We start from the raw sequence: 16,091 nt of genomic DNA on the forward strand, positions 1-16,091 counted from the left end.
GCCGAGGTCTCACTGCAGCCTTTTCTCTCCTTCCAGTGGTGATCGCTACTCGGGAATGCGGGTGTGAAGGGTCCGAGCTGCTGCCCAGCGGGGAAGAGACCCCGGGACGCCGGAAATCACCATCCCGAAGCTGCGAGAAGAGGGGAGGGGGAAAGAGAGCCTTCTTCATTCAGTTTGTGTGCCTTGTGGGGAAAATTTTTTTTTTAATCGTTATTTTTTTAAAAAAAGAAATATTTCCGTGCTACTGTCTGTCATCATCTCTGGGGAAATCAGCCAGAACCACCAGAACGTAACTGAAACCAGACGAGAGAGGCAGGAGCCGAGGCAGTACCTGCAGCGTCCGGGCAGCAGAGCCACCTTGGAACGGGAACGCGTCTCCGGCGGCCGCGGGGCTGCGGCTCCGCCAAACTTTGGGGCGGGCGGGGCGGGCTGGGGCGCCCCGGGGGCTTTGTAGACTGAGGGCCGCCCCCTAACCATGATGTTTCGCGACCAGGTCGGGGTGCTGGCGGGCTGGTTTAAGGGCTGGAACGAGTGCGAGCAGACTGTTGCGCTGCTGTCGCTGCTCAAGCGCGTGAGCCAGACCCAGGCCCGCTTCCTCCAGCTTTGCCTGGAGCACTCGCTGGCCGACTGCGCCGAGCTGCACGTCCTCGAAGGCGAGGCCAACAGTCCGGGTAAGTGCGCGGCCGCCGCCGCCGTCCCGCGGTCCCGGTTCTCCTCCCCACCCCCAACCGCCGCTGCCCAGCCTCGGGCCTGGCCCCGCCCCAGATCGCCGGTCCTTGGGGACCGAACCACCGCGGCCCCCGGGTCCTTGGCATCTCTCCCCCGAGGCCGTGCCGCCCACTTACCTCCGCTGGCAGCTTCGGGTTTTTTTGCTCACTGTCAACTCCTTCAGTTAATTCCGTGTGGTAGCTACGGTAGCATGAATGATTGATTTTTCTCTCATGCAGTTTCCTGGGAAATAATTAAGTCAGGTCACGTAGAGTCTGGATTTTCTGGGCTTTTTTTCTTTCCTCCTTTTGGGCAACGTGGCTCTCTGGATTTCAGCAACACATGAAGAAGCCTGAGACTGCCCTTCAGAAGCTGAGCTTTGACTAGGCTACATGAGGAATATATGAAACCCAATTTTACATTCTTTTTTTCTCCACCGATATTCCAATTTTAGAGCTCTGTTTTCAGAATAATTTGTAGGTGACGCTACAGACTATTAAAATGATATTTGCATTTCGTATACTACGTGCTTACACTTAACTATCACGACTTTATTTATATTGATACGCATCTTATAGAAAGGGTCTCATAGGGAGCAGGCATGAATCAGTGTCTTTAATGCTTTTGTCAGGAAACTTTACTGAACATAACAGAATTGTTTCCTATTACCCTGCTAGTGTATTTACAGACACCTCAACTAGTACAGAAAGTGAATACACTGAGATATATTCAGCAGTTTGCTATTTGCTAGCATGGGTGGTGACAGACTGGAATTATATCCGGGGCTGGGGGTAAGGGGTGAGGGTGGGGGTTGGGGAAAGGTCTATTGGTTGTAATTTGGGATGGGGAAATTCTTTAGTTCATGCTGCAGCAGGAGGGTGAACAGAGCCCCCAGTGTTTATGCAGAGAAAAGAATGCAGGGTCCTCTTCCAGCTGTTCCATGTTAGAGCCGCCAGCCTGCAAGACTCAGCAGAGGTCCAGGCTGCCATTTGATGACAAGGTCCAGCTCAGGGCAGCAGGGCCTGGGAGACACCAAAGTGAGTGTGCTGGCGGGGCCGCAAGAGGGAGGCTGGTCTGCTGCTCACTGCTCCTCCCTGGTGTGGTGCTCACAGTGCTGGACACACTAGGATGGGATGTTTCCATATATAGAATCATAGGCTGGCAGTGACCACTGGAAATCTTCACAGGCCTTTTCCTGACCAGACAGGACTGCACCCAAAGGATCCAGGGCTGCCTAGTATGGTGGGCCATTCTGAGGGAAAGCCCACAAGGCCCCAGGGGATTCAGCCTGAACCTAACAGCCCACCCTGGGTGTTACTCGCAAGGGTGGCCATGGCAGGGCCCCCTTCCCCTTCAGTTCTGTCTTTATAAATAGCTGGAGGACCAGCCTCCTTCATAAGGGTGTGGAAACATAACTGGGATAACTGGTGACCTACTCTCTTTACTCCCATTCTCAATGTGACAGGGTAGCCTGGATCACCTGTTTGGTTTTGCTTTCTCAGGTTTGATGAACAAGGTTATATAAACTTTAAGTACAATTTAAGTACATTAATTTATGTTGAATGCTTGACCTCAGTGCTTATAGGGATTGTTTAAAATGATATTGACCTTTAGGTTACTCACAGGGTAGAGCAACCATTTTTCCCTTTGAGTAAAAGAGAAGACTTTTCCTAGTATAGCAGCCAAGTGAAATATTCAATGTGTAAATAAAAATTATACATCAGTTTAGATGTGTAAAATTAAAAAGAAATTTCTTAGCCTAAGTATCTAATAATTTAATAAACTGAGAAAAAATTGAACTTCTGTGAGTTTAAAAAATCATTTGGTAATTTTTCCCCTACATTTTTTTTTAACCATATTTACTTGTGTAAGCTACCTACCTGTTCATGATGCTAAATACTGTAAATATATGAAACCGTAACTATTATGTAAGATAGGGACCATTTTCCAGCTTCTGGATTTATCTTTCAACCTGAGTATTTTGCTTCCTTGGAAACTTTGCATTTGTTTTGTTGTTTGGCAAGTACAGAAATTCATTAGTGAGGTCACTGTGATAGTTTGGTTTACACCTGCATTAGGAGGGGGATCATAAAGAGCAATGAGATTTGTCACAGAATGCTTGAGTCTGGAGCACAGCTCTCCTAAGTATCTGGAACCTAGCCAAGAACCAAGAAAGGGGCAGATGTGCCTACTCAGCAACCGAACTAGATGGCATAAAGTCTGGGAGAATACTTCAGACCCTCTTTCGGAACTTACTCTTATTTTAAATAACAGTCCTAACTTTTTTATTCTTATTTGACAAATGATCCATAGCAAATACACGGTAGCACAATTTAGAATGGAGTGAGGAGCTGCTGTAACCAACAGTGAAAACTGACCCCTGACAGTTTGACAACTAGGAAATAGAAAAATTATAACTTTAAATATAAGAATTGGGAGCAAAAGCCCTGAAGTTTGGGAATATTAGAGTAGGGATTCTCAACTGGCCTTTCAGACATTACTTTGTAATTAGCTAAGTCCATAATTGCTATTTACCATTAATGAGAGTGAAGGACCAAAAAAATGACCAAAAAAGATACATTTTTAGATACATTCTTTGGGAAGGAAGGGAAATCTGCCATAAACACTGGAAATATTAACATTCAAGGTAATTAACCTCCAAAGCTCTTTTGGTATGTAAAGCTATTACCCATTCAGAAAACTAGGCTGTTAGAATGACTCATTCATTGGCTGGCTGATTTTTCCTGTACCAAAATCCTCATATATCACTTACCTTATTTTGTAATTATGAGTTAAACAAACACACATATTTCTTCTGGTGCTGAGAGATTTTAAAACTTGGTAAATGAGAATGAAATTCATATCTGGGGTGTGATCTCAGTATAGCAAAATTAGTGTACACTTGGCTTTGTTTTCTCCAGGACTAACTTTAAATAGGGAGATAATCCTTCACATTAAATATGATTTATTTGAAGTCTGTGGAATGTATTTTGATACTATCTTTCTGTTCTTTTGAATTTAGCGTTTATTGAGATTCTGGAGGTTCGATGGTCATCCTTTGCCTCGGGTTCATAGTCATCAGAGATCCAAAGACATCCTTTAGTTAGTCCTTATGGATATGTGTTTCACTCTGGATTTAGTTAGTGGTTACTGGTTATGATCAGTTCTCTGAGATAGAAGGTTGTTTCTAGAACCCTCATAACCTCACATACGTGTCCTTTAGCCACCAGCCTAGGTTACAGGTTAGCATTGTGAGTTCTGAACGGTCTCAGTATGTAGATGACTGTTTCTGATGTTAAAATGTCATTTGATACCTAAAAATGGAACCTGTTGACTTTACTTGCAGTTCTTCAAAGAAAAATAGATTCTGTGGCACTGGTGTATGACTTTTGTCATTTGAACTTGAAATATATTTTCCAGTGGAAATAGTGTAATAAATGGAGATTCACAAGTGAATCTACAGACTTACTAACTAACCAAGCAGTTCATATTTTGTGGAGAAATTGCATGTTTGTAAGAAATAAATGGCCAGGATTGTTACTGTATTTATAAATAAATACAAGAGAAAAGATTACCTGAAATGGTTATGTTGGAGATAAAGCTAATGGTGGAGAATGAAAAGGACTTATGGGTGTATTTATTCTCTTTAGAGGATAAAGATGTTAATTCTATGATTTTTTGATGATTTTTGGTTACTATAGTAGAGGTATGCTGCATCTGAGTTGATTTTTTTAAGTCAAAATTGAGTAAAAGGAAAGCAAAAGAGTATGGGCTTTCCTGGTGATATTTCCTGGATAAGATCTTGTTTGTCATTCTTTTGCTTTTTCATTCAACAAACATTTACTGACTGCCTACTACTCTCCTGGCCTTGTGTCGTGCAGTGGGAATGCAAAGGTAACTTGCTATATTCCAATGCCTGGTCCATGGATACCCAGTGTTGAGTAAATGACTAATACCGTATCACAGGTGCAGAGGTATAGCAATAAAAAGGGTGGTGGGGTGGGGATTCTGGAAACATTATGAACATACAGGTAATTGCCCGAGGCAATCAGGGAAAACCCCACTGCAGAGGATATAGCTTGAGCTGAATTTTGAAGGGTGAATAGGAGTTGGTTTAATATATAAAGAGAATTGTACAGAGCAGGCATGAAGCTGTTTTCCAAGCAGAAGAGATACCATTCATAGAAATGTTGTCTTATGAAAGGGCCTGGTTGTGTGCAAGAAATAATGAGTTCTTAGTGGTTGGAAGGCTGTAGAATGCTGGGCTGTAAGAGACAGAAGTTAAAACAGAAGTGATGTTTGTGCAGGACTTTGCAAACTAAGGAATTTGACTTAATCCTACGGAGATGATAGAGAACCCAAGAAGACTTTTAGGCAGAGGTGTCCTAAGAATGAGGAAAGAGGAAGAGAGTTAAAAGATGAAAGAGATTGTGTGTGTGTGTGTGTGTGTGTGTCTGTGTACACTTTTGGGAAAGCTTTCTAATGTATGCATGATTTTCTGAAAGGCGAACATGGGAGAAGTGAGGCAGATTTCCATTCTGGCTACATGGTGGCGTCATAAGCCCAAGGCAGCTTTGTTGCCCTCAGCATTGCTGTACTGGGGAGAAGGAAGGGTTGAGATAGTGAGGAAAAGAAAGTATTATCAGGTGGCCATTCTTTTATATCCATAGGAGAGAATATGTCTAGAGGATTCCTAGAGTATGAATGTTGAAATCAATCAGACTAGGCTGGTCAATTAATTTCTGAGTCTTTGTTGTAGTTCAGTCACTAAGTCATATCTGACTCTGTGACCCCAGGGACTGCAACATGCCAGACTTTCTTGTCCTTCACTGTCTCCTGGAGTTTGCTCAAATTCATGTGTGTTGAGTTGGTGACGCCAACTGTCTCATCCTCTGCCACCTACTTCTCTTTTTGCCTTCAGTCTTTCCCAGCATCAGGGTATTTTCCAGTGAGTCAGTCAGGTGGCCAAAGTAGTAGAGCTTCAGTTTCAGCATCAGTCCTTCCAGTGAATTTCAGGGTTGGTTTCCTTTAGGATTGATTGGTTTGATCTCCTTGCTGTCCAAGGGACTCTCAAGAGTCTATTCCAGCACCACAGTTCGAAAGCATCAATTCTTCATTGCTCAGCTTTCTTATGGTTTGACTCTTACATCCATACATGACTACTGGAAAAACCATAGCTTGCCTGTAGAAGGGAGCTAACAAAACTTTGTTATTGTCTGGAAGCTACTTGTTAACAATTCAGTGAGGAGCTATTCTTTCCCCCAGGTTTAAATTTTCCTGTATTAATATGGAATTTATATAAATAATGTTTTCCTAATAAGACATCTTTTATTTAAAGGAATATCTGGATGATGTCAAAGATGAGTTGGAACCTTGAAAAGATATATCTACTTTGTTCCATTTCCTATATTTTAGATGGCTCTAGTGGTAAAGAACCTTCCTGCCAGTGTAGGAGATGCGAGAGACGCGGGTTCAATCCCTCGCTTGGGAAGACCCCTTGGAGAAGGGAATGGCTACCCACTCCAGTATTCCTGCCTGGAGAATCCCTCCCCTGGCAGGCTACAGTCCATGGGGTCTCAAAGAGTTGAACACGATTGAGGTGACTTAACACACAGCACTTTGTTCCACCTCCTATATTTTAGCTGTATCGTTCTATTCTATATCATTATTGTTGTTCAGTCACTAAGTCGTGTCTGACTGTTTGGAACCCTATGGACTGCAGCAGCATGCCAGGCTTCCCTGTCCTTCACTCTCTTCCACAGTTGTGCTCAAACTCATGCCCATTGATTCACTGATGCCATCCAACCAGCTCATTCTTTGTTGCTCACTTCTCCTCTGGCCCTCAATCTTTGCCAGTGTCAGGCTGGGTCCTAAAAAACACAGCACTGAAATCAATTTTCCCAAATAACTTGTCAACACTTTTCCCCTTTAGTTGGTGAACATGAAAATGAGAAATCATTTTGTGGAATGAAATGTATAGGGACTTTATATCTGAAATACGTTTTACTTTGAGTGTTATAATTTTTATTTGGTTGGTCTGGGATGACAGGGAGCAGGTCACACACATTTGTGATCTTGTGAGTAAGTTGGATTTGGTTGTTTAGCTTGGATGCTCAAAGGCTTCAGCAGATGAGCATGTGTTATAAACAGGTCCCATCAAAGCAACTAGAAGGCAGACAAACTTAACAGTAGTCAAATTGGTTTGTTTATGTTTAAATAAACAAATGAGAGTGAAATGAGTATCAGAAGCACTGAGAAGTAACGGAAAACTCCCCAGTATATCCTGCAGAAGCTTAATTCTAATATGAATTGACAACACTAGAGAGGAAAAAATACCTCTCTTCCTTGACCTGAGGAGAAATTTGGAGGTTTTCATCCATGAGGAAAGTGCCTTATGTAGTTCATTTGCTAGGAAAGCTGTGGTGCTCATAAAAATCCTTTTTTTTTTAAAACATATAATTACTTTGAGGTTTTAGCCTGTTCCTTCCTTTCCATCTTTTCTAATCATTCCTTCCAAGTCTGAGTTCATCCGAGTCACATAGATTAAGATGCAGAATCAGACGTCTCTTCTGAGCTATTTTTTGCTTCTGTGGAAGCTGCCTGAGGCAGGAATCTCCTAAGGAAAGCAGAACTTTCAGAAGAGAAGCCAGGCTTTCTCTCAAGGTTAACCAGTCAGGGTGTGGGCCTTGTCCTACAGCCTGCACCCCAGGAGCCAGCTCGGAGCACAGAGGAACCTGCTGCTGTTATGTAGGTGCATTTCAGTCCTCAGGCTTCCCTGGAGGCTCAGATGGTAAAGAATCTGCCTGCAATGCAGGAGACCTGAGTTGACCCCAGGGTCGCAAAGATCCCCTGGAGAAGGAAATGGTAACCCATTCCAATAGTCTTGCCTGGAGAATTCCACAGACAGAGGAGCTGGGCAGGCTACAGTCCATGGGGTCATAAAGAGTCAGACTCGACTGAGCAACTAACACTTCACTTTCATTTCACTCCTTAGGACTCCTAAGCTAGTTCTAGGGTTTTGTTCTCACCAAGGTACCATCATTTTAATACAGTTTTCCTTGCCTTGGTTTACCAGGGGGATAAAGGCAATCAAATGATTCAGTGGTTTCTTTTATACTATAGATTAAACTGTTAAATGGTACCCAGAGAAGAGTATCTGGTAAGAAACTGTGGGACCAAGTTCCTCAGTACACATAATTGACCAAGTCTTGCAGCCAAGTGCTGGGAGCTGTGTCCAGAGGTGAAATAATGTGTGATGGTTCCCCTCAGGGATCTTACACTCGAGTTGTGGAGGTAAAACAATGTGTAATATATACAGATGATCCCTGACTTATGGTGGTTTGAATTAGACAGTTTTTTAGACTTTATGACTCAAAAAGCGATGTACATTCTATAGAACTCATTCTTGGAATTTCGAATTTTTATTTTCTCCCAGGCTAGTGATCTTTCTATGTTCCTGGGGTGATGCCAGGCAGTGGCAGCCCCCAGTCAGCCACACGATCACCAGAGAAAACAACCAGTAGTCTTACAACCATTCTGGACCCATTCTGGTTTTCACTTTCAGTACAGTATTCAAAAAATTGCATGAGGTATTTTCAACATCTTATTGTAAAATAGGGTTTGTGTTGGATGATTTTGCCTAATTGTAGGCTAATGTAAGTGTTTGAGCACATTCAAGTGGGCAAAGCTAAGCTAGGTGGGTTAAGTGTAATGAATGCCTTTTCAGCTCCTGATGGGTGTATCAGGAGGTAGTCCCATTATAAGCTGAGAAAGATCTGTATTTATAATGACTAGACCATAAAGAGTTGCTAAATTCTGTGTTTCCGATGAGAGAACAAAACTGGACTCTAGTGAAGGGGAGGGAACGGGATGGGTTGGGTCATCCAAGAAGTAACGGATAAAAGACGTAAACTTGAATCGGTTATTTGGAACAAGTAGCTTTGGAGCTTATGAGATTCTTGCCTTTTTAGTACTTTTAATGAGTGTTTCATTAAGAAAACCACACATATAGGAGGTGTCTGCTGGGCCATGTAAGGGGCAGGCTTCCTGGGCCTTTGAAGGATGAGTTGGAGTTCATTAGAAAGAGGGGAGCCTGGTGCATATTGTCCATCAGGAATATCTTCTTTAATAGAAGAAGGAGTAATCCAAACACTGCTCAGATTTCTAACATGTTTAAAGGAAGAAAATAATACATCAGCTCACCCCAAATTTTTATCCCCAAAATTGCCTGTAAAATTATGAGACAGTTTTCTTGGCTTCTTTCAGTGGAATACTTTAATATGTTACTTTGATCAGAACTAGCATTAAGAAGAAGCATCTTAAACACTTACAGGAAAAGATTAAAAGTGTCTTAAGCCAGTTTTCAAAATGTAATGTGCATACAGATTGCCTGGAGATCTTGTTAAACTGAAAATTCTTATTGAGGAGGTCTGTAAGGGGCCCTGAGCACCTGCATTTCTAGTAAACTCGCAGGTGATACTGCTGCCACAGGTCTGTGGACCACACTTTGAGTAGAAGGATCATTGTCTATTAGAGGTGAAAGGTAATTTAGAGGTAATTGGTACATTGGGTTTCAAGTTTTATGGATGAGTATCACGGATTTTTGTTTGCAAATGAAATTTATGTGAAACCTTATGGGAAGTCAATGGTTTCTGCCTCCCAAACCCCATCTCCACCCCCAACACTAACTTTCCAAGGAGCAGTTTGAAATCTCTGATTTCCCTAAGCTCAGAGACAGTCAACCTGAAGTGAGTCTGAGATTGAGGAAGGCAGAGCTAGGCTCTGTTGTAGCATTTCCCAAGCTTTTTGGCCATAACCCTGCTGGAATTTCCAGGCATTCTAATGGTCAGTGTCTCATGGAAAATGAGGCATCAGGAAAGATTCATTTTTTGCTGATGCTATGGACTCTAAAGTTGAGCTGGAAAGAGCAAGAGTGTTAATCCCAGAGACCGGATGGGAGAGATCTCTTCCTACTTCCCCAGCACACTCCTGCGAAGTGCAATCATTGGAATTTCTAAAGCAGCTTATTCTGATCTGTCAGTAGAATTCGAGTGTTTGTGTGCGCAGCATAAATACATATAGAATATGGACTTTCATTGTGTACATTTCTATCTGAGTTAGTATGTGCACCAAATATGTGATTTAAATACCTGCCTAGAATGGCAATGTAAAAACCACTTTTGGATTTCTAGAGTTGTAAAGGAATAAGAGGGGAATCATCAGAAGCCTCCATAAATAATGATGTCTCTGCAAAGGAGAAATGGAGGAAAAAAGCAAATTCTGTACCTTGTAAGGATACGTGAGGTCAGTGGTGATTTTGTGGGAGATACCAGAAGAATATCTGGAACTTAATGTATGAACATTTGGATGAGGAAATAGGAGGCAGCCTGGTTTTCCTAAGAATAGGAAGACTGGGTCATGGAGAATTCATGTCATTTCCCTTTTGATGGGGGATAGGAAAGGAAGAGAGATAACATTTTTATTTACGGAGAGACTTCTGTATTCTGAGCAGATTACAGGAATTCTGGTAGGTATCCCGTATCTAAGTATCAGCATAGCCTTTGACAAAACCCCTCACTTCTTGATGAGTAAAATAGAGACCTGGGGGCTAGATGAGAGGCTAATTGTGTGCCCTTAGAATGACCTCCGATGTTGGCCGTATGGGAGGTCTTTGGTGCTGTGCCTTGGGGCTCACTTGTCCTACATCATTATTCCTGTTGAGTGTGGCAGCCTGGAGTCCCCAAGAAAGCAGAGTCCAAGACAGTGGCTGGCATGCAGGTAGTTTATTTTGGGCAGTGATCCTGGGGAACAGGGGTGGGGCTGGGGAGGAGAGAAACAGGAAGGAGAGGAAGCGGGCACAAGCCTGTGTGATCAAGCCAGTCACTGTCGTGAGCTCTGGGGACCTTCTGAGCAGCCAGGCAGTCTGTGCCTCGGAAGGGACAGACACAGTGGGTATTTTATCAATGGGCTCCCCTCTCCTTGGTCAAGAGCTGCCCCAGGGCACTAAGTCCTTGCACTTCCAGGTTTGTACACTTGCAAGTGCTGGCCTTTTCCACAGTGTCCCAGCTGTGGAGTCGGAGGACCCCCAAGGTGGAGAGCTGGAGAGAAGTGGTTTGCCGGAGGTGGGGTGCTGTGAGGTTACAGTTGCTGGAAGCTGGCGGCCGCAGCAAGGATGGGGGTAAAAACTGAGCTGAGAAGGTGTAGTTATTAAATATGTGGGTGGACCCAGAGGGGTGGCTCAGGCCTTAATGACAGAATCATGATCCAAAACATTAGGATATAACACGATGGCTATAACACTTCTGAGTAAGATGGGCTCCTATTTCTTGAGCACCTGCTCTGTGCCAGGTGAATTCTTGTTGAATTCTTTGCATACATTATCACATTTATTCATCCCAGCAACCCTTTGAGATGAGGTGGAAACTGTCATGTTTATGTTCATCAGGGAAGAAACAAACAGTTCGGCTTCAGAACTCCTCCATGTGCTGCTTCTCTGCAGGGACGCAGTATGTATTTCTTTAGAAAGAACGCCTGGCCTCTTAGTGACCTCCAGAGTCGCTTCTAACCTTAAGATTCTATGATTTCTGTGAATCAGGAATAAAGATAAGCAAACTTATCGAAAACTATCTAGAGCTGAGGAGAAACAGAGAGAGAGAGAGAGAATATGAGTAAATGAAGTAGCGAATGAGCGAGGGTGGTCTTAAAAGTCTTCTTCAAGTGATTTCCAGTGTATTCCTCCTGGGCTACAGATTTGTGGTGCTTTGTTTAGAAAATACAAAGTAGAAGGATTTTCTGTTCTTTTTTAAAGTAGGCATTGAGGTGAGGCTAAGTCACTATGCAGACTAGGGTCACCATAATTAAAAAGAGATGTAATGAACCCAATTCAGTCTCGTTTCTTTTGGGTCACACAATAACGGTGAAAAGTTCTGAGTGTGTCCGTCCTTTATTAGCAAAGTAAATCGTAAATACAGCCTATGTCTCCAAATCTGTTTTGTTCTCTCTGTGTAGTTCTAAAAGTGACTAGAGAGGAGTTTCCTGGTGGCCTAGTGGTTAGGATTCTAGGCTTTCCGTGCTTTGGCCCCGATTCAATCTGTGGTCAGGGAACTGGGATCCTGCAAGCCATGTGACACTGTCTAAATAAATAAATAAATAAAAAGTGACAGTAGGATATTCTTTGTGTGGAAATGGAGACCCTTTATTTTTCCCCCCGTTTTTTTGAATCTGTCAGGCACTGTGCAGATAGCTACGTACACACACAAATTATTGAGTAGATGAATGATATAAAGATGCAGAACTAGCGGTTGTGAAAATTAAATGCAATCTATTGTAATAATGAGGTAATGTGCTTATTATTACTGAGAGTCCAGCGCATAGTAAGTGCTTAATAACTGGTTTCTTTTCTATTTTTTTTTATTGGAGTATAATTGTTTACGATGTTGTGTTAGTTTCTGCTGTACAGCAAAGTGAACCAGCTATGTGTGCACACCCCCCATTCCACCCCTCTAGATCATCACAAAGCACCAGCTGAACTCTGGGTTAATAACTGGTCTCTGAATTATTATTATTTTGTGTATATATATGTATATAAAGCAAGGTAGCATAATACTTTGTAGATAATACAGAGTACCATAATACTATGTATATAATACAAAGTAATATAATACTGTGTATCTAATAAAAAGTAGATTTTGTCTCCATTTTACAGGTGAGGAAACTTAAAATGTGCTGAGATCACCAAGGTGTTTGTGATCTAAAAGCCCATGTTTAATGCTTACTACTGTATGAACGCTGCGGATCTTTTCCAGTTCTTGGATAAATAAAATGTTGGTGTTTAAAAGAAAAGTACTTAAGGATATTTAATGGTAGTTCTAGTAACATTTTATAAATTCAGTCTTGGAAGAATTCTTTTCCACTTGTCCATTTTAATGTTCCTCTTATTTATCACATTTTAATCCTATGTAGCTTGATATGGCTCAGCTTCTTTTTTCCTCTGGCATTAAAAAAAAATTAAGTAAAAGGCATTGATTCAAACATTTCCCTTCCTATTAGGAAGATTCATGGGACGGGAGGCTTTTACTGCCTCTGTCTGAACAGGCAGGACTGGGGGAAGGAAACAGGCTCGGTAAGCTGCAGAGAGGAAAGGATGAGGAATGTGTTATCTAATAGCTCGTGACATCCTTGACTTTGACAAACTAGCAATTGATGAGCTGGGTCAGGATCTCCTTAGGATTTGGAATTGGGCAAAGCACCAACTTGAGGGCTGTAAATTGAAACAAGCTCTCCCGTTGTTTGTAAATGGTAGACATTTTCTGAAGATTAGTTTAGGAAAACATATGTTATAGTTGGTCTAAGAGTGAGTTTTACTTATTTCATTTTCTAACAGCATAAAATTAAGGAGATGGAAGAGACCTTATCTACTCCAGCCTCTCTGTTGAAGATTTGATAAGACTGAGGTCAGCTAAGGGTACCTGCTTATAGGGAAGGGCTATTGCTCCACCCAGTTGCTTCCTGACCATCTATGACCTAGACCTTGGTCTCCTGCAACTTTCCCACGACTGAGTCGGCCACCATGGACACCACTATGAATGACTGTGCTGGGCATGGGAGATGTTCTATTACATTGGTCTCCTAAGGGATGGTCTCTTTCCTCAAAGTTGTTTCCAGACTCCGTTCTTTTTTGTTTCTTTACTCACCATAAAGCACAGATTTGTTTTCATTGGAGAATGATTAGCATTCATATTTTGAAATGGCAGCGAATTATAGTGTAGGAAGGTTTGGCTTTATTTTGGCATGTTTTTATCACAGTTCTGGTAATGTCCTCTTGGTTTATGCAGGATCTGACTCAGCCACTGGCGTTACCCTAAATCTCAGCAGAGAACTGGGTGTCATTTCATGACTGCCCCACTACTTGTAGGAGGGATTTCATTCACTGGTTGTTGGAGCAGTTCCTTTGCACGAAGGTGTGGTGGAGCAGCCGAGACTTGTCCTGAGAATGTCTCCTGACCCCTCAGGGCTCACTGGCACCCTGCAGACACCTCCTTTACAGAACTTGTCACAAGTCTTTGTCATTGTTCACCCTCCAGACTAGTCTGTGTCTTAGTAACTTTAATAACTTAGTAACTTAGTAACTTCCTCCAGCACGAAATATTGGCTTCCCGGTGGCTCAGATGGTAAAGAATCTGCCTGCAATGTGGGAGACCCAGGTTTGATCCCTGGGTCAGGAAGATCCCCCGAAGAAGGAAATGGCAACCCACTCCAGTATTCTGGCCTGGAGAATCCCATGGACGGAGAAGCCTGGCGGACTACAGTCCATAGGGTCACAAAGAGTTGGACACGACTGAGCAACTTCACTTCACCGAATATTGTGCCTGGACTTAAGTGATTTTGGTACATTTTTGTTGAAAAAAATGGATAAGTAAATACAAAGAAATTTAACTCATAGCCCTTGTCCATATGGGGCTTACATCTTGGATGTGAGAAAGATCTAATTGCATAAAAGTTGAATAGTAAAACAGAGCAAGGTGATAATCCTAGTGCTGTTACCAAGAGATACAAGATAAAGGCCAGATAAGAGAAATAGATGCAGTTACTTTTCAGTCCCTTAACAGAAGACATAGGGTAGTATCTTGGTATCACCACTTAGAAATGAATCACTATGTAAAAATGGTTTAAACTCTCTGAGCCTCAGTTTCCTCATCTGTGAAATGGAGTTACCTCTACAAGAGTCACAGGGCTATTACCAGAGTGAAGTGGGATCATGTATGTGTAAAGTGCTTTGTAGGCTGCATCCTGTTATAGAAACGCCAGGTGAAATGGCATTCTGAAATGACCAATTGAAACAATAGGACAAAAAATTCAGAGTGTATAATACAGGGAGCTCAACCTGGGGCTCTGTGGGGACAACTTAGAGGGTTGGAATGGGATGGGGTTGGAAGGGAGGTTCAAGAGGAAGGGGACATATGTATACTTATGGCTGATTCACATTGTTGTATGGCAGAAACCAACACAACACTGAAAGCAGTTATCCTCCAATTAAAAATAAATTTAAAAATACTATATGTAAAAAAAATTCAGAAAGGTGGGAGTTTAAAAGATCCAGGAAAACATAACGTTGGGTTCTTTTTCAGAATTTTTGCTTGTTAGCAAGAGCTGAAATAATGACATGGTTCTCTTAATGAATACCAGACACCTCTGGGCCTGGACCAAGGCCTGGATCTGATGGTTCAGCTGGGACTTGTAGCTGATGGCCCAGAGTCCCCACAGGTTAGCCTGGCTGTAGCTTGTCAAAGTTCAATTTGTGTCCACTTTCATCCTTCTAATTGATTAGATCATTGAGTGCATTCTCTTCTAGTATGAAGGACTTCAGATGTCAGTGTTGAAGAATTTCATTTGGAGGAACTTATACAAAATGCCGTGTGGTGACCGCTGTATTCCTGCTTGCAGATATTCTGGTGTGAGTGTTCATGGAGCCACTGAAACATGCCGCAGGGGTTCTGTACACTAATTGGCAGGTCTGAATTCTTTAAAAATGTGTGACAATTAAGTTTTTGTTTAGGTTTTATTATTAAAGAGATAATTTTTTTGGAAAAGTTATTATCCAGCTTCAAACTATACAGGAGGAAACCTTTGAGTATTTTTGCATCTCTCAGCTAAACAAGCAAATAATTATGCTCTGCTTTTTATTCTTTAATGTTATCTTCACGTTTACCTTTCATTGAACAAGTGTTAGTTGGAAACGAACAGTCTTTTACCATTGTCCTTGTTTGTTGGTTTTTTTTTTTTTAAACAAAACTTCCCTATTCTCACATTTTTCTTTCACTGGCAGAATGAGCTGTGTTAGCAAATTTTCCAGATTTTTGTGGTATTTGCAGAGTACAGTTAAAATATTGAAATTGTGAGCTGTGAAATCAAAGTTGGACCTTGTGTGTGATTCTGATATCAAGGTGCTGATACATTACACAGAAGTCACCATGGTGCAGTAGTTTTGGTAGGAATAATCTGGACAAGAATTGCTGCTGCTACTGGTTTTCTTTAAAATACTCCGGCATTTTCATTGAGAGAGAAAGGTTCCTTGAGTTAAAATAGGAAATGCTGGAGTGTTTTGTTGAACTCCACAGGAGGTGAAATGGCTAGTGGTGTTCAGGAGCTGCTCAGTTCTTGGACAGAGCAGATTGTGTGTGTGTGTGTAGACAAATCAGGAGGTGCCTTCCCGTCTCTGGTGCTCCCATACCCTCTCTGCACATGACCAGCTCGGCACTTAGCACAGTGGCTTGCAATTACTATATTAGCTGAGGAATGGTTCCAGAATAGGGGAAGCTACAGAGATGACAACGAAATGCACATGGAGTTTTGGATTGGATCCTGGATTGGGAAAAAATATTGCC

The 16,091-nt window shown here is 42.2% G+C and overlaps 2 protein-coding genes across 6 annotated transcripts in view; both read left to right on the top strand.

Moving 5' to 3' along the window:
* Positions 1-14,750, top strand: part of CGRRF1 (cell growth regulator with ring finger domain 1) — a 63,101-nt gene extending 48,351 nt beyond the window's left edge. Inside the window, exon 7 of the mRNA XM_004010659.6 lies at positions 37-14,750. The gene's annotated coding sequence lies outside the window, so the exon portion shown is untranslated. The remainder of the gene's footprint in view (positions 1-36) is intronic.
* SAMD4A (sterile alpha motif domain containing 4A) overlaps positions 1-16,091 on the top strand; it is a 227,157-nt gene that overhangs the window by 1,383 nt on the left and 209,683 nt on the right. For 4 of the 5 annotated variants that reach the window (XM_027971877.2, XM_027971880.2, XM_042252547.2 and 1 more), the window contains exon 2: positions 37-671. In XM_027971877.2, the coding sequence (XP_027827678.1) occupies positions 476-671 (196 nt within the window). In that variant the 5' untranslated portion in view covers positions 37-475. Of the gene's footprint in view, positions 1-36; positions 672-16,091 lie in introns of those variants that run through there. The other variant, XM_042252548.2, reaches the window with a different exon arrangement.

The sequence above is a fragment of the Ovis aries genome, chromosome 7 (genome assembly GCF_016772045.2).
Source record: "Ovis aries strain OAR_USU_Benz2616 breed Rambouillet chromosome 7, ARS-UI_Ramb_v3.0, whole genome shotgun sequence".
Classification (NCBI taxonomy): Eukaryota; Metazoa; Chordata; class Mammalia; order Artiodactyla; family Bovidae; genus Ovis; species Ovis aries.